At 50.7% G+C, this 18,407-nt stretch overlaps 1 protein-coding gene across 7 annotated transcripts; it reads left to right on the forward strand.

Annotated features, from left to right (window-relative positions):
- Nucleotides 1–9,661: 9,661 nt before the first annotated feature.
- LOC119110412 (F-box only protein 22) lies at nt 9,662–15,171 on the forward strand. 7 transcript variants are annotated; one of them, XM_037234228.1, is made up of 2 exons: nt 9,662–9,749; nt 11,539–15,171. In XM_037234228.1, the coding sequence occupies exon 2, from the start codon at nt 11,814–11,816 to the stop codon at nt 12,894–12,896; it is 1,083 nt and encodes a 360-aa protein (XP_037090123.1). In that variant the 5' UTR covers nt 9,662–9,749; nt 11,539–11,813; the 3' UTR covers nt 12,897–15,171. The 7 variants fall into 7 exon arrangements, with proteins under 7 accessions (XP_037090123.1, XP_037090124.1, XP_037090125.1 ...); XM_037234229.1 differs by lacking the exon at nt 9,662–9,749 and adding an exon at nt 9,783–9,805; XM_037234230.1 differs by lacking the exon at nt 9,662–9,749 and adding an exon at nt 9,894–9,930.
- Nucleotides 15,172–18,407: the final 3,236 nt, after the last annotated feature.

Below are 18,407 nucleotides of genomic sequence, written 5' to 3' on the forward strand. Positions count from 1 at the left end.
ACCCAATTTGATGTGCCCCGAACGACCGACGTGGCCAAGGAGATTAACAGAGGGCGCCCGACAAGAGTGAAGCAAATCATAGAGAATTGGAAGCGCCCTAGACTTAATGTGGTGGGTCCATGAGCATATCGCGAGTGTGTCGGTAGGCCAACCGATACCGACATAAAGGGCTCCTGAGCAACCGAGAATACGCCGGCAGGTTAACACACGGCCCCCAGCTATAGCGTACATAGCCCTTCCGGCGAATGAAAAAAATCTGTGGATGACCCCTGATCGACAAGAGCGCCCCGGCACCCTAACACGAAAGGCCCAGCAACAGCGCAGGGCCCCCGAGCCAATGCTAAGAATCAAGGGCAAAGTGGAAGGCTGCTAACGATCAGAATGACCCTGCAAGGGGGCATGTAGATCCCCTGGAAACGGCATAGTACCCCTGGACAGCGAAAGGAGGCTTAAAATTCCAAATAACAGCTTTTCAATCACTGAAGTTTTATTTTTGTGTATTCACGGGCCCTTTACTTTCGCTGGCGACAATTCTTGGTCACCTACAGGTCCAAAGACGCCAAATTGTGTTGCGTTTTGCGTTTAAAAAACTGCGCATGTTCGGCCGGCTATGGGCTCATTTGGAGCCAATGGACCTCTTCGGGGCCGAAGGGGGGCCATGGGCCCGTGTCCCCCCCCTCTGGATCGGCCCCTGCACGCGGGCGCCTCACGCGCAAACCCACGTGCATCCTGAAGAACGGAAAGGCAATTCTCCCCTCCCCCCCCCCCCCCAATTTCTGCCAGGGACATGTGCGCAGGATGCACGCGTCAGTGATCCGAGAGTGGGCGCGTGTGGACCGGTATAAATTGCGAGCCTGTCTGATGTAATTCAACCAGTGTCCTCTTATCAGCCTTTTGGCGCAGCATCTCCGAGATCCCAAATATGTGACGGCAGCGGCAGTAAGGTAAGTTATACCTGCTGGCCTGACAACCCTGCCAGTGTTACTCTGCTCTTTTTGTCGTGAAATCTAAGTACTCTGTTTTTTCGAAGCCCTGAATGTTGTGACATCGTTGTTACTCTGAAATTGCGATGCCTGCTCCAAGTTCCCGCGCTCCGCCCGCGCCAGAATCACTTCCCACCACTCTGAACAAACATCAGATTGCCACTTCTGTTCCGGTATATGACGGCTTATATCGCAAGACTTTTTAGAGGAGATTTGCGAAGCAAAAGCTCACGGCTCATGGGCCGACGTCGTTACATTTACAGGTTACAAAGTCAGAATTACAAGGCAGCGCGGCCGAACTAGTTTAAAACCGCCATGTGCTTAACCACGCACCAAGTCTTGAGGAATCTGACAAATGTTTAACTGCCACCGTGCACACGAACCGCCCGGTATCCACCCGCTTGCGAGATCTCATGACATGCGTGCAACATCCAATGGAGTCAGCCGATGCATATACATCCAGCGTACGCAACAGGACCAAGACGCTGAATTCGATGCCACAAGCGAGTGCCAAATGTTGAAGCAGACCACCACTCGTGCCAGTTTTCTTAAGAGCTTAGTGCCGAATCTACGACGATCAGCGTTGACCCCACATCCCCCGACTTTGAAACCGCAGTTACCTTAGCAGGCACATAGAAAATGAATATTTCCCTGTTACCTGCCAAATTACACAGCGTCAAACGAAACCGTCCCGACGATAGCGCAATGTCCCTCAGACCTAATACAGGACATTCAGGCAAGTGTCGCAGCACTTAAGTGGAACACGGCACCACGTACCTTCAACGCCAGTGGAGGTCGCGGCCGACCGCAATATCGTGGCAACTCCGGCCACCAGCCATACAGTCAGAACCGAAAACGAGACCGGTACTCAGCTCCGCCTCCACACCTAGGGCCTCGGATAAGGAATTATCACTGGGGTAGGGGGGGGGGGGGGGCAATCCAAAAGTTATCATAGCCCCACCTCTCAATAAGCAAGCCTCTCAGTCGGTTTCGCTTAAATTCTAAGATAGCACCGACCGGAAACTCACTGCAACAACCATGGGTGGGGCTTCTCCAAAAATGTTAGTGGGACCTAGGCTCCGCCAAAAGCATTACAGGAGATTTCGCCCCTAGAAAGATCGTCCAAATCAATGAAAAAGTGAAATAACTTCGAAGCTATCTTCACTTCAGGCTATTTTACCCGCAACCGCCAGCTCAACACAAACGAGACATGTTTGCTGAGTTTCAGTTATCTTACATCAACTTCTTCCGGAGACACTGGAGAAACCACTGATAAGCTTTTGTCACGTAGTAATCGATCTGAACACTTAAATAGCTTGCACGATGCATCTCACTGAACTCATTTTTTACAACCCGGCTTCACGTCTTGACATAAATGCATGGCAAGAAATGAATGCAGACTTGGTACATCAGAGGCCTATGCCATCTTGCTGAGGCTCCAAAGCTCCTTTGATAGAGATTGACGTCGTCTATCAGGTTCAAATACTTCCGAGCTGTTTTACAACCTCACCGCAATCGACTTATGACCTGTCTGAGCTTGTTAGCTTAATGCTTAAACAACAGGTAGTTTCCCCCAGGACGGCTCTGCTTTATGTACATTCTGTGTCGTGTAGATGACAGTACATCATTGAATATGAACTGATGACAATTGGATGTTAATGAAACAAATCACGCCAAGTGTGATATCAAAGCTGAAAAGATTCAAAGCAGCAGTCAAAAGTAGTCATTCACATGTATTGCAGGCGGCCATGGTCAGACTGCAACCAGACAGCTCCTATGACGCCACAGTTCGCTGACACGCGTGCTCCCAACGTGACCCAGTACACTTGACAGCGATCCCTCGGAGCGGAAGAACCTCTTGGCAAATTCACGCTGCTTGTACCTCTCCGGGTCCGGCTGGCCGTTGCGCCTGTCTTTGTTTGCCAGGAAGGCCGCCACCGCCGGACGCGGGTCAAACCTCGCGGTGCCCAAGCAGTTGACGCTGATGACAAGCCTGTCGTTCACCGTTGACAGATGCATGCCCAAGCGACGGCTGCGTGCAGCGTTTTGATGTGACACGACACGCTCGGCGTCTTTACTGTGCGGGGTGATGCACAGGAGCAACAAGAGTTGCTTGCAGACACCTGTAGCGTTTTGATTCATCATCATCATCCATGTCATCGCCACCAATTCGCCTTTCATGCCAGGATGCCGGTCTCTGGCGTCGCTCATCTCGCGCCACTGGTCACAGGCGTCACTTGTGAACCGAGTCACGCTCTCTCTCTGCTGAACAGCCCGGATGTCAAGCTGCGGCCGGCAGTGATGAACTGTTTCGCTGATCTGGACTCAATCATGGCGACCATGTCCTGCACAACTTGTCCCTGCTCGACATCGAGGCTGTCGCTCAGGAAGTTCGTCGCGGCCTGAACGATCTCATTACGCACAGCTTCAAATGTCCTCTTCGTCAAAACGAGGCTGTTGTGCGCACTGATGGCTGGTTCGTCTGCAGTTGGGACGAGCTTTTCGTCCTGTCCACCAGGCAGAGGCTCCTCTTGCATTAACTCTATCTGCAGCCGCGCAGCATTGCGGGCCTCCAGCACATCTGGTAGCACCAGGTCCCCGCGTTGGAATTTTTCCTGCCGGTGGCAGAAAATTCCGCAGATGTCGGCCACGACGCTCGTCACACGGATTGCTTGGCCGCCCGAGGCCCATTTCTTGATAAATCACTCGGCTTCAGCCTTCTCTTTCTTGCTGCCGGTTGCTGCTGTCTCCTGCCATACTTCTCTACAAGCCGCCAAGTTCGTCAGGACAGCGTTGAATGAATGTACACCCAGGAACATCCTGTCCCAATTCGTCGATTCGTCCCAGACAAACTGGGACGAGGCTCTCCCTTTGACTCTCATGGCAATAAGAACCTCCATCAGCCGTGCTACTGGAGTCACGCCCGCCAAAAGTTTCGCCGACCGTGATTTTCTTCTGCCGCTCGATGTGGGCACACAGGTCCCTGCTGACCCGTACACATCGATCGACTCATACCGCGATATTCTGCGGAAGCATCTTAGTTCACTGCACAAGGTCGTACACACTAACAAGGAGGCGGCTCTTTCGGCCCAAGAAAAATCTCAGCCCACACAGTCGGCTCTTCTACACAGGCACGCTAGCATGCTTGCACAACCCCCAGTGTAAATTCGATTTGACATGCAAATTGCAAAAAGTCCGTTGAACGCAAAAACCCGGCACAGCAATCAGTCCGGTGAGGTGCAACATGTTCCCGTTGATCGTTTGGGGCCGTTCGTCAAATGCACCCCATTCGACACCCCAACGATGCAACGCCCAACCACGACGACACCACCCGCACTTCTGTGAGCTTTGCCAATCCACTCGACAATACTGGTGCGAAATTGCCCATTACGCCGCAGGTCGAGCCAGGAAGCCGGGTTACTCTCGCCGGGGATCCAGCTGAATGGGTTGGCATCTTTGGAGGAGAGGTGGCAGGTTCCTGCCGAGCTGCTGGGTTACAATCTGAGAGACCGTGCGCTACCCCAACCTCGACAGAGATTGGACATGTGTAAATTTGTTTGATGTCTACTGATGCCTGCCTGCAAATTGGAGCAACCAAGTGTTCTTGCCCATTAAGGTCTTATTACTCACAAGAAGAATTAACAAGCGTTCATCAGTACTGCTGTAAATGGTTGTAGCGGCTCATATGATTCTCGGTGCACAGGTGCATTGTTTCAATGTGGTTTTTCCGCTGCATTAGTGCTGTTCATTATCGCTCGCCAGTTTAAGTTTCACATTGGGTAAACATTCTCTTTTTTCTAGCTTGGCATATATAAACACAATCACGCATCCCCCATACAAAAACGCCCCGAGTTTCGTGCTGATGCTTCCTTCAATCATGCAAACATCGATCACCTTATACAACCTTTTTTATTTCAAGAATGGCACCAAAACGTGCACCGTCAATTCACCCACATCTCGAATTCCCCCAAACATCTACCAGTGAAGATAGCAGTCCCTGTCTCTTTTGCTACGATTGTTCAGTGATGAATTTGATAACAAATTCCCAATTTCAAGACAAACTCTACGATTTCTCACCTACGATTTCTGGACCTCTTCCAAATCACTTTCGGAGAGATGTTGCCCATAATGGTACCCGGTCAGAAGACTCTGGATCGCGCCGCAAAGGCCAGAACGTCTGTTTTTGCCCAGGGAACCAGCCGTGCGAAGGCAACGCCGCTTTTTGCAGCGCATTTCCATGTAGCCCGAAGTCACCGTGCTTCTGCACTACCCGCTGTGCACTACCTTTGTTTTTCCTCATGAAACCGGGACATTTATGGCTCGCAAAGACGGCCTCGAAACACCCATTATATTTCCCAAAGTCCACCCTAAAGCATTTTACCAGATTCTTTCCGATGCAAGGAATGATCACTGGACTTCGCATTCGTTACGCCGGCTGATGACATACCTCCTGACTCCGACCACATTCCAAGCTCGACCCACTACTCACGGTTTTTTTTGCACTTTCCGCAAAGAAATGCCATCGATTTTTTCTTGTTTTCCGCCGGCCGCACTTTATATACTTTATAGCTTCACCATTTTTATAAGAGGCCTTATTTTGATTTACGTCCGTGCCGCCTGTTTCGCCGCGTTTTGGTGCCTTTACTGATACAAATATGTGTACCTAACTCAAAAAAAAAAATTCAGCAATATCTCTCACTTTGCGGATACCCCAACACGTCCCTTATCGACCTCATCTACGCCATCTTCTTCGTCATGTACATCCCAGTTTTATACTCACTAGTTTTAGTAGCACTCTTTGTTCCTCTCATTCTGGCTAACTCAATGCACGATCAGCGCAATGAAGTCGAAATTGTTACATCCAGCGTTTCGCAATGTACCGCCAAACTTGCTGGCAAAGGCTCTTGCGCCATTTCCGGCCAAGCCCAAATTACACTCTTCAACATTGGCTACACCATTTGCAATTTCTTCTCCGATGATAATGGAGCTAACTCCTACTTTATGAGCATTGCCTTTGAAGACCACCAATATTACACATTTCCAATCTCGGTTCGCCCTTTGTCTAAACTTGCTTGCCCAAATTCTCAGTAACGTAGCTGGGGAGTAAAATGCCTACTCCAAGACGTGATCATTTTCCAGAAATCACCAAGGAATCCATTTCTTGGCCCGGCCTCACGTCTTGCATGTCTGTTCAAGTAAAATCCAAATTCTGTAGAATAATTCATTATGATCCATGCCTTTATTGCCGATGGTATTTTCTTCCCCAATATAACGCTATGTACCTGGTAGACAAAATTGTTGGACGTGCGTACCGTCCAGTTATTACCATATCCGGAGCAATCAATATCCATTTGGTCAATACCACCACTTCGGATAAACTATCTACAGGTTCGGGGGTGACGCTATCAGTTTTGGGCACGCGCGAGCAACCTATCTCGCTCCCATTCCAACGCTTTGTCCATAACGTTCAAGGCATGTCCGACTCACACATCGACTCTGCCTCTCCAAGCCCCAGCCCGTTCCCGGTCAGCTTGGAGACATGCAAGCTGCCGCTCCTTTGCCCACCGATTTTATCCTCTAGTGAGTTATCTTTTATCCGTCAATGGTAGACTGCGGATCATGCGAAACGACCATCCACTGTCACATTTCGCAGAGGTAAATTTGTGTACTTCAGGAACAAAAACCCAGCGTATTGCACTGTGCCGTCCATCACTATCATTTATTTGTTACCCCGTATGGCACACTCGAATCAACCTTGTTAACCAGTGCGCCTGTCATTATCCTTGTACGATTTGACGACATACGCCTATCCTTACATCATACCCGAATCTGTCCACAGACAGGGTTCATGGAATTGGTAACTGGCTGTCATTCATGCCCGTTGCCCGCCAAAATTATCCCCAAAGCCCATCCCATTTGCCCTCCCGGTCCGCGTCCGCATCCCTGCACAGTATCCCACTATCAACCCGTTCTGTACAATTAAGTACTGGTAGTGACATTTTCCGCCCGCCTCAAGGAGCGTATCTCACTGTCCCATAACGATGTTCATAGCTGCGAGCCGACAACTTTCTGTTCAGACGTCCCCTTTCGGGGTTTGACCCAAAGGAACGACCCCACGGCTCAGAGCACCGCCCTCCTTCACTCGAGTGGTCTCCTTGACTCTATCGTTTGAACCGCTCAATTTTTTGGTTACAACTTCAAAAGCGCCATTTACCTGTTTTCAGCGTCTTGACCGCGATTGTCTTTTTATCTCTTCTTATTACATTGCTATAGCGTTCCCAATTTTCTCCATGCTCTTCCGATCCATCAACCAAATTACTTGACATGTGGTGCTATCCGCATGAGCTCGTATTTTGCGCTTTTTATTTGACATGACATGCATCACACGCCTTACGCTCCTTTCCACCATTCAGTCTGGTCGTCGCCAGGGTTTCGCCACACGACCATTGCGATTGTTTCAAACGTTTCATATAAAAAAAAACACTCTAAGCTGTCAGCACCATATGCAACTCGTCGCACCAGATCATTCGCACCATCACAGCCGATTACCTGAGCCCATTGTTTTGTCAATATTTTGTAAATGTGTATGCCCATTTTGTGTCTATAGCACGCGTATGAGCATGGATGTGTGCTTTAGTGATGAGGACCATGTACGTGTCGATTGTCACTTTACCTATCGCATCTGAATAATGTTTCAACTTCACGCTCATTTTCAATCGATCACACAACAAACATCTACCTGACGTCTCTCCCCACTTATTCTCACCCCCTGAACACATCTTCCACACCACCCAGCCTGAGGGCCATGATGCAGACCGGCTTCACACTCAGCCCGCCAGGTCTGGCCACTCCGGTGGCTGTGAAATCTCGGGACGCCAAGATCATCCTCCATCCGACAGTGCACGCGTGTCCGGCGTCGGCTGATCGGTCTCACGGCGACAAACCCGCCACGCTCATCGGCCGACACGTCATCCAGGTCCGTGTCGAATGCTGGTTTGCATCGTCCGGCTATGATCAGCAACAGCGAACAGCAAGGTGTCACACACCATCTACCCACGCCACTGCATACGCTGCTCGATCCTGGGGACCGACGGCAACGCCACGACACAGAGGCGGCACATCCAGGTCTCCGCAGGCTCATCTCGATTGCTGAACCGCCAAACACCTGGTGACGTTACGAGGGTCCTGTCGCGGTGGCCGCTCTATACCACCACAGCGGACCAGTGGCCGTGCGCAATTCCGGCCCAGATAACGCCGTCCGGCGCGTTCCAGTAGTTTCCTGCAGACGCTCTGCCTCACAACCGTCGCCGATGAGGTGGCAGGACCACCTCCCAAAGTCGGCTTCCAACATCCACGCGGCGAACAGCAAGACTTGCTGTCGCATCTGATGAACATCCGCGCTGAGCGTGTCCTGCTGAAGAACTCGCCACCGTGTGCAGTATACCGTCTGGACATCTCTATGGCCGATCACCCACACCAAAGCTGACTCCTAGTAGCCCGCTCCGCCGCGGGGAGGTATGTCGGAAGGAACGTTAACCAAATCTGTTGCAATCCGATGCCGCTCCAACACAGCGACAAAGGCGACCGGCCGCGCCGCCCACGCATTGATCGTTGCAAGATACGTGACCGCGGCTATTGCACCACATAATGGTCTCCACGTGGGCGCCCCACACGTCATGCCACGTGCATCCTGAACTCTCGAGACGCAGTTCTCCCCCCCTCCCCCCAACGTCTTCCAGAGACACGTGCGCAGGGTGTACGCCTCAATAATTCGAGAGTAGGCACGTATGGAGCAGGGCACATTGCGAGCCTGTCCGATTCAATTTAACCAGTGTCTTTCCATCAGCCTTTGGTACAACGTCTCCGAGATCCCCAACCGCAGTTTTTATACATGTTACACCCTACACTTGCCACGCACTTCTTGCTGCAAAATTGCGGGGAAGTTTGGGTTCAATCTAGAATACCTCATGCATCAGGTGGAATCGCGAACGTTAAAAATCGCACCATTTCAAATTTACATTATACGTATGAGGCCATGCCTCGTGGCAACACGAAACCTGATACGCGCATTCCTTGCTCAATTCTAAGAACTATGGTGTTATTTTATTGTTTTGACTATATATCAATGATATATGGCCTCGCTGATGTGACATCGTCGTTCCACCGTGCGCGTTCCGCGTCATCGCCATTTACGGCCCCTCTCCCCCTCGTACACCAGCCGACCGGCCGTAGATCGCAGTGCAGTGTTCCTCAGAAACCGCCCCTGCTTTGAAACCACAAACGCTAGGGACGCGTTTTTGGTGTCAAAACACGAGCAACAAATGCATCATAGGCCTCCGAAAATTCGGGCGCGATTACTTTAAGAAACCTTGGCTATCGCATCAATCCCCCCTCCATCAGGGCGAGGGGTAAAACACCAAGGGGAACCAACATTTGGGCACGCCCATGTCCCACTCCACACTTTCAGACATCCGTATGCCTATGTTCACCTTTCTAACACAATTCATGATTCAAGCTCAAATTTGTGTCAGACTGGATCTAGTCACAACCTATTCACAAATCAGGACCAGGGGAACCAAACCAGAAACCCACACCGTGTCAGACCTAAAAGTGACTAAAAATTTGCTCACGGTACCCAGCATCGTTGCGATCTTTTAGCCATTTCATGCGAGGTTGAAAAACGCTCCAAGCGGATCGTGTGTACACGGCGGCATTTTTTAATGGATACGAGTGTTGTGATGCGTACGCTTGATATTTCGTGTGCAGGTAAGAGAACTGTTCAACCTGGTAGCTTTACAACAGAAAGTGAACGTGAAGTTCTCGTATGTGCTGGGATATATACGCGAGTGGGGTCTACCTATTCTCGGGGATGTGTTGAAAAGGTGGCGTTGATGGCGTTGAGATGCCACGATAGCCTTGACGCGCCAATATCGTGCTGCTCAAGGCCGTATGCGGTGCTGTTAGTGTTTGGACACTTCTTACGCGGCATTGGTTCGAAGTTTGAACTTGCAGTAAACCGTCGTTATTGTTATCTTTATATTTACAACGTAAGATGATGTATTGCTGCTGTTGTATCACAATGAACAATGCCAGCTGCTCTGAAGATGATTCATGTACATTAAATTTGTGTAAAGATAGGGAATGCCCTTGATTGCTACTGATGCTGATGTCCAATATGTCAGTGTAAAGGCAGGAAAAACTTAAGATTTTTACCACAGACCATATAAAAACCAGTACATGTTGACCTGTGTTGGGTTATTGCTCATATTGATACATGATGCTGGAAGATTTGATTGTTAATCAACCACTTTCATGACTTAAAAGACCTTAAATAATTACAAAACATGAAAATTTTAATGGATATTTTAACCTCCTATCTTTAAATGATAAGCATGGTAATGATGGCACATGTCAGTCAGGTTTATGTTAATTACCAGGAAATGGTGTCCAACCAAGATAAACTTTTTGCATCATTCAACTTTTGCTCCGAGTATTGTAACATTCCAGTAATTAACGTCAGGCACCCACAAGATTGTGGCCAAGTACACAAGTTTGATTTTCATGCATATTAAGATAGAATATCAGCATATGCATGGATATAGATCCTTAGGAACAGGGTCAGCACAATGGTTACAAATGGGGAAGGGGGGGGGGAGAGCAGGATTTCTCAGGAGGCCTCCCTAATGTAATGGGTGTGATCACCAGCAGCTCCCTGGGCAGTGCCATATTCAATGGGAAGGGACACAGAGGCCCCCTTGTGTGTGTGTATGTATGCCCCCTTATCTCAATGTGTTTTGGTCATCATATCCCAGTAATATCCAGAGTATCAAACTGATCTGCTTATCAAACAAAGGGTTTCACTTTCTTAAAACAGAGCCTCCTGCTCTAGTAAAGGATAAGCTAAATGAGCCTCCTGATCCTGTACAGGATGCTTCCAATCCACGAAAGGAGCCTCAAAATCTAGTCGACAGGGCTCATGATACCAGAGCATGCCATCTTGATCCAGAATGGCAGTCATCAAATACATGAAATGGCCTCCTGTTCCAGAAATGGGGCCTCTTGAATATATAGGATGCCTCCTAACCCAAAACAGGAACTTCATAATGTGAACAGGGGCCTCCTTCACAAGATATTGGGTCTTCTTATCTAGAGGATGGGATACCTTTTGCCTAAATGCCACCTCATAATAGAAAATGGGCCTCTTGATGTGAAAGCAGGCTTCTGAGCCCGAATTAGCCAAATTTTGGTAAGATTTTGGTAGCTACAATGCCTTAAGTTTGGAAAAAGCTCTTCTAACAATTTTTAAGGGGGAAAAGCATATTCTTGCCCCCTTGCATGACAGCAGGGGCAACTGCCCTCTCTGCCCTTCCACCCCACCCCCTGCTGTGCCACCTCTGCTCAGACATGCACAGACCAGTATGACAGACATTTCCTATCTTTGGTTTCAAGATTAGTGGCATCAATATGTTCCAGAAATGCTGCGTAGGTCTGTGATATGAAAACATCCAAAACCGGTCTATGACATGTGGATGAAAATCCCTGCTTTGCATTTCAGGTTGAAGAATGTCCTGGCAAGTGTAGATATAAGTGAAGCCATCATGTGTATGATCTGGTTGTATCATTTTTCACTGAAACTATCTTCTGTGTTGAATAACTGAAAGATATGCATATTGATCCAGGCAAAATGGTGCACAGTACCTGTGATTCACATCTATTCATAGCCATAGGCATGGCCCAAGATCAGTGATAAACATCAGCACTTAGCTCTACTTCATTGATAATCACATCAGACTCACTGCACCAGCTGACACCAGCAGCACCAGCCGAGCGATGCCAGGCCATGTGCTGCAGCAGCCCCCTGTTGTGTCAGTGCTGTTCGATATGCTGCCCGTGCCGGAGCTGCACGTGGCGCGTCGCGTATGCCAGCTGTGGCAGCATGAAGCGGATCGCCGGCTCCGGCGCACCACACTCCACTGGGACTACTGGGAGGACGAGCCGCCGCCGCCGGCCGGCGCCGACCCGCAGCTGAGCCGCATGACTGCCTTCCTCGCGCGAACGCTGGCCGCCTGTCCGTTCCAGCCCGGCCACGTGCTGCTGTTCGCCGGCTCGACGCGGCGCAGCGAGTGCCAGGCGTTGCTGCCTACGGCGTGCCGCTTCCTGCGCCAGCACGCTGCCGGCATCAGCGTGCTCGCGTTCGACGCGCACAGCATCAACTTTGAGAACTGTCGCGTGATCGGCACGCCGCTGGCGTCCGGCGCCGCCGTGCGCAAGAACTTCCGCTACGCCAACGCTGCGTGCCTGGGCGTGCTGCTGCTGGCGGCAGGCGGCGCAGAGGTGCGTGCAGTGACGCTGCACGAGGAGCGCGACCGCGCGGCGGCGCTGGCGGAGTTGGCAGCCGCGCCGCAGCCGCGCGCCGTTCTCCTGCTTTGCGCTGGCTACACGCTGTACCGGTGCGGCCAGCGGCTTCTGCTGGAGCTGCTCTCCGGCTGTGGAGCGCACGTGGCGCTGGGCGGCGGCGTTTCGTCCGGGCCGGGCCTGTTCCCGGGCCGCGCGCCACTCGGCCTAGTGACGGTGGCTGGCGGCCGCGTGCGCGCCGTCAGTCGCGTGCTGCACGGCGCACGCGACACGGCCCGCGCCACCGAGTTTGTGGAGCAGCTGCGGCGGCTCGACTTCCCAACCCGGCACACGGTGGCGCTGGTGTTCGCCAACTGCGTGCATCGGGAGTCACACTACACGGACGTGGAGTGCCGGCTGTTCCAGCGCGCGTTCCCATCGGTGCCTGTGTTCGGCTGGGGCACCGTGCGCCAGGTGGGTCACGAGTCGGGCCGGCCGCACCGCAAGCACGCGCGCATCAACCCGTACGCCATGAACCGCAGCGTAGTGTTCGTGCTGTTACACATCCCGCCTGAGTGATCATGGTGGACATATCAGCGGACGTGGCACGAACGTTTACTTAAAGTGAATGTGCAGGTTGGCTTGCCGTTTGTACTATGTTGTAAGTCACAGGTACGTTTTGAATTGAGGCCTGCTTTGTGGACTGCAGTGAGATAAGACACCACCGGTATTCCTTACCTATTTTGTTCTGTTGTGCCTCATGCGTAGACGCGGCAACAGGAGGGGTTGGGCGTAGCGATTACGGAAGGAATCTGCTTCTAAAAAGGGGTTTTGCTTCCTCTAGTTGGGTGCCTCCACACTCTGAGTATATAGTTGTGATGTTATAAAGGCAGTGTTCCACATTTGTTTGGGATTGTGAACCGGAATCGCCATCTTGATCATCCGGTGCAATTCACAGCCCTACCCTTCTTACGAACAATGTCCCTCTAGTTTTTACGAGTTTTCTGCGGGTAGCAAGTTTCCCGCAAATATGTGATTTTTTTCGACGGGGCATCTATTTCAAACGGGGATCTATTTCAAAGTTACCCAGCCATCCATGACGCCGCAATCACGTTATCAAATCCTCCCATTCAATCAGCAACGCCGAAATCAATCCAGTACAAATGTAGTTGTCGATTCATTCATATCTGGCGTTTGTGAGCGCGATTTCCAGACGTAAAGGCCGTCGATTGGCTCTCAAGCAATGTAATCCAAGGTACGATGACGTAGTGAAACAATGATGTATTGGCGATCATATTAACTAAACAGTGAAATGTTGTTGTCTAGAGCAGTCTTTTTCAGTTGAAGGTATACGAGTAGCTATAGTGAGCTTGTTTGTCACATCAAATTCAGTATCATTAAAGGTGGAACATTCCCTTTCACAACATTCACATGTGTTAGTTGTTTCGTTGTATCCTGTGGGTGGTCTTTCTCCGATTAAAGAAAATGATCCACATTTGAAGGTATTGAAGTACCAGATGTGATGAAATAACCTTCACTTATAACTATTGGTAGACTTTTAAGCGAAAATGACTGCCCTAGACGACACTATATTTTTTCAGTACACGTGTTCATCAATAGGTCATTACTTGATTGCGTGAGGAAACGTTTGTATGATGTTAGAGGTTCCGCCTAGCTGGCCGTGCGAAACTGGCACCATAGCACTCACTTGTAGCACTTCAACTTTCCGAGAGATGACAGCGGAGGTGCTTGACGTGTTTGCTGGAACAAATATTGTTATGTGCCCGTGTTTGGCCATTCTTCGTAATATTCTTGCCTTGAGTTTACGTTGTTTACATACATTCGACATACTCGTGTAATGCGCTATTGTGAAGTTGTTCGAGTACAAGTCGTATTTCCGTAATACTTAGTACGTATATCCAAAGTCTTATTTTATGTAGGACAAAGCACCATTCGTGTTTAAAACTTGCATTGCCCGCACAACGTTGCTTGAGAGCCAATAGGACTCCGTTGTACTTGGGCACCATGTTCACGAATGCCTTATATGGACAGCTTGACGATTATATTCTTCTCGGCCTTGAGCGTCGCATGGCCGATAGGGTGACAGTATTGGAGTGACGTTTTTTCAGCGTCACGCATGCATGAGTGACCTTGAAATAGTCTGCACAAAAAACCTACAGCATTTCCGCGGATGTGTAGCTCAGAAAGTACAGCGTTTTAAGTCTTTAGAAGGGCAGGACTGCAAACTGTACAGAACAACCTGCGAGATGGCTGTCTCAGTTCCCCCATACAAATGTGGAACACTCCCTTTAATCAGTGCGAAAGCCGATGGGCGCTTTGATGCAGTTATGTGTGTATGGTTATTCCACGAATTTCGACACGTGTTTGCTCATTCTGTTGTGTACGAATACGAGAATACGTAGGCTGTGGTTGGCGTCGTTACCCGAGAGACAGTGTATATAGTGGCCGTGACGTTTTCGGGCATGCTTCGTATTACCTAAAAAAGTGTCGACAGACTTTGAAAATGTAGCGGACTTCACACGGCGCTTCTTATATCGATATCCGTGATTCTAGATATGACGTAATTTTGTGTTTCGCAAGACTTTTCTTGCTTGTACTGTGTGTAACATGTTGCACCATTATGTTATCTACTGGTCTGTGCGTTTCTCAGGACTGACGGGATCTCTTCTCTCATTGATGTAGTTGGCTCTCCCAACCGACTACGACACTGCGTCCCAGTGCAACTGGGATGGTGTGTGTCAGGCGTCTGAGTGTCCTCGTTTTTTATATGAAGAGGTGACTTCCATTTTTGAATCATTTGTCGGGACGTTTGCTACGTGCAGAAATATATAGAGCCGGGTACAGTGCTTTTTGGCTTTCCCTGATTGCTCTCTACTACCGTATGCCTCGTTTCCAAAATGAGCATCGATTCGTTCATACTTTACCTGATGCCAAGGAACACAGCACCTTAAACTCAAGTCATCGCGGCAGCGGTCTATGTGACGTACGTATCGTCATGTACACGAGGCGGGTGCTACACTGGAGCTGTGAGACGCACCGCACATGGCCCGCCCACAGTGCTCAGCAGCCGCAACAAGGCATCGAGCCGGTACCAAAGGCAGAGGTACGGAAGGAGACCTTCATTAAGAAAGGATTCAAGCCGGATTGACAGTGTCTTCGGGGCAGTCTGCTTTTCTCTCCGCTTCCAACGTCAGGGATCACGGGAACGCCACCAGGGCCCAGAGGCGATAGGGAAACGAGAGGGTCGTTTCCAGTTGTGGCTTCAGACCAACTGTCTCACCGTCCGTGCGCATTGGAGCAACGTCCTCAGCTGTCCGAAGCGACTGTGAGTGCCGCAAAGAACAGGGTCATTACGCGGCCACCTCCGCGCAACGCCCGACTGTGAGTGCCGCAAAGAACAGGGTCATTACGCGGCCACCTCCGCGCAACGCCCGACTGTGAGTGCCGCAAAGAACAGGGTCATTACGCGGCCACCTCCGCGCAACGCCCGACTGTGAGTGCTGCAAAGAACAGGGTCATTACGCGGCCACCTCCGCGCAACGCCCAATGTTTGTAACAGCTCTGTTCAAACGGCGTGTTCACTGTCTGACATCACCAAGCGCCGCAGCGAATCGAATACGACCGGAGTGTTGCACGGTGTACAGTAGCGGATCGGCCGGATCGGCAGAGACTGGAGTGCTACCTTACACCTCCACCCACCCCGCCACCACCACCAGCGTTGGGGGCGATGGGTCCGCACTCGCCCCCAACGCCGCCGCCAAGAGCTGCAGATGGAGGGTGGTCGTCGTCCCCCAGCGGACATGGTGGAAAGCGAGCGCCAATTTGACCTGTATTACCCACAGACGGCGGGAGTCCAAGATGCCGTCCCCAGAGTGTGGTCAGAGTCTGAGGAGAAAGCCCAGCCATTCAACTCAAGGACTGGAGCCGAATCCCATTTTTGAAAGGATGTCTCGGCAACCTGATTCTACCATGAGTACAAGTTGTTCACAGGACACTAGCAGCCTCATGGCACGATCGTCTGTTCAACGACTTGAGGTTTTAAAGCCGACTTCTCCGACTTGCAGAGGATTTCGCACTCAAGGAGCCGGCCGTGGCGTGTCTGCAAGGACGCGAGGCTCACTCCGCGCGCCACTCACGCTGTGAAGTGCTCCAGCATGTTCCGAAAGGACCTTCGCATACACACCATCGCCCATGGAGCTGTCGCAATCCTAGTCCACCACGGAGTCCCGTGCGTAAACGTACCCCTCCAAACTGCTATTCAAGCGGATGCGGTCAGAGCGGACCTCCATTCGATAAAGCCAGACGTCTGCCCAGTACGCTTACCACCTGGAGGCCGGCTCGACATATCAACCCCTGACTTTGCATTTGACCAACCACCGCGCCCCTTTCACGTCTGGTGGTTTTAACGCACATAACCGGGCTTCGGACGGAGACCACACAGACGGCAGAGGCCGCCGTCTCGGGTACCTGCTGGATACGAACAGCCTGTGTCTCCCGAGCACAGGTCATTTGATGCTTATAAGACGACCGTCGGGCAAGACCTCAGCTATCGACTTTTTAATATGCATACCAACTCTAGTCACACAGTTCTCCTGGAGTGTAGAGGATTGCCCGAATGGCAGAGACCGCTTTCCAGTCTGGCTTCGTCTGAGCGTTGCCCGCCCGGGGATCAGGCTATCCTGGTAGAACCTTCGCAGGGCCGACTGGGAAAGCTTACGACCAAATGCGCCATCGTCGAGCCTGGAAATATTAACGCACCCACAGTGCTCTTTGATCACGTCAACAACGCTGTTTTATCAGCCGCCAGAGTATTAATCCCGGCCGCGTCACGTGAGCCCCGACGTGTCCCAGTGTCTTGGTACACCGGTTATTGTAGGACTGCCATTTTAACTACGTGAAAAGCCTTCAAATGCTTCATTCCTTCTTGGACAACAGGAAATCTCATCGCGTTTCGAGAGCGCATGTGGGGCGTACGGTGCGCGAGTCAAAGCGCTCCTAATGGTACACGCTCAATGGTACGGTAATGGTACACAAAGCGCTCCTCGGCATGGTACACCTATATTAGTGGCATCATCTGGTTCACAACCGTAGCTGACGTTTGGATCTGTGACAGACGTATCTCATACCAAAGTCCGTCGATGCTGGTGCCATGTGTTATTAAAAGGTCCGCTCTGACAGACACTTCTGAGGTTGTAACACATTCGGTCATGCACGTTCCGCACGTTAAAATCTGGGCTCACTTTACCCAGTGTTAATACGACGCAAAACCACCAGCGAACATCATCCTGTGGACTTTGGCTTAGATAACAAGCAGACATACAAAACCGCGTTCACAATGGCTGCGCTCGCGGCTACCATCATAAGCACAAGGTGCGTGGTGCCGTGCGTGGATAATATTGCAAACAACATGCTCAAACACCTGACAACAGGATCACTTTTGTCTTTGTAAGAGGTTTCAACTCTACCTGGGTGACTGATACATTTCCAAAGCGATGGCTGATGGTGAGTCGATTATCGTTCCAATCCTAAAGCTGCAGGTTTTTCCACGGCTTTCCACGTCACAATCCCAAAACCACGATTTTTCTAAGGTCTGTTTTCACTGCGGGCGCAGGAAACTGTGCAGTGACCCGGAGGTCAGGCTACACGACAGCGTCGTTCTAGCGATGGAGAAAAAGTTACCTGGCGTGATACCGGACCGCCGTCATTCACGTACAGACCACATCAAACATCTCCGTACGAGGTGTTTTAAAGCTCTTGACGTTCAAAAGCAGTATCACGCATGACATGCGGAGCAGACCGAACGTCAGTACTTCTACGCGTGTGTGGTTTATGACACGGCACGCAGGCCTAGCAAGAGATTGTAAGACACCATCCACCACGCAGGCATGCCTATCACCATCGGTGAGTTCCGCACGTCACCCACAGCAAGCGTGCTGGTAGAAGCCAATGAATTGCCTCTTGATCTGAGACGCAGTGCTCTGGCGATGCGGTACTCGATGAAAGTTAGCGAATTCTCCACGCACCTTAGCGCATGACTCGGTCTTTTGCACCGATCGGAACATATTTTTT

This window comes from Pollicipes pollicipes, unplaced genomic scaffold, assembly GCF_011947565.3.
Source record: "Pollicipes pollicipes isolate AB1234 unplaced genomic scaffold, Ppol_2.1 Scaffold_7231;HRSCAF=8579_pilon_pilon_pilon, whole genome shotgun sequence".
In the NCBI taxonomy this organism is placed as follows: Eukaryota; Metazoa; Arthropoda; class Thecostraca; order Pollicipedomorpha; family Pollicipedidae; genus Pollicipes; species Pollicipes pollicipes.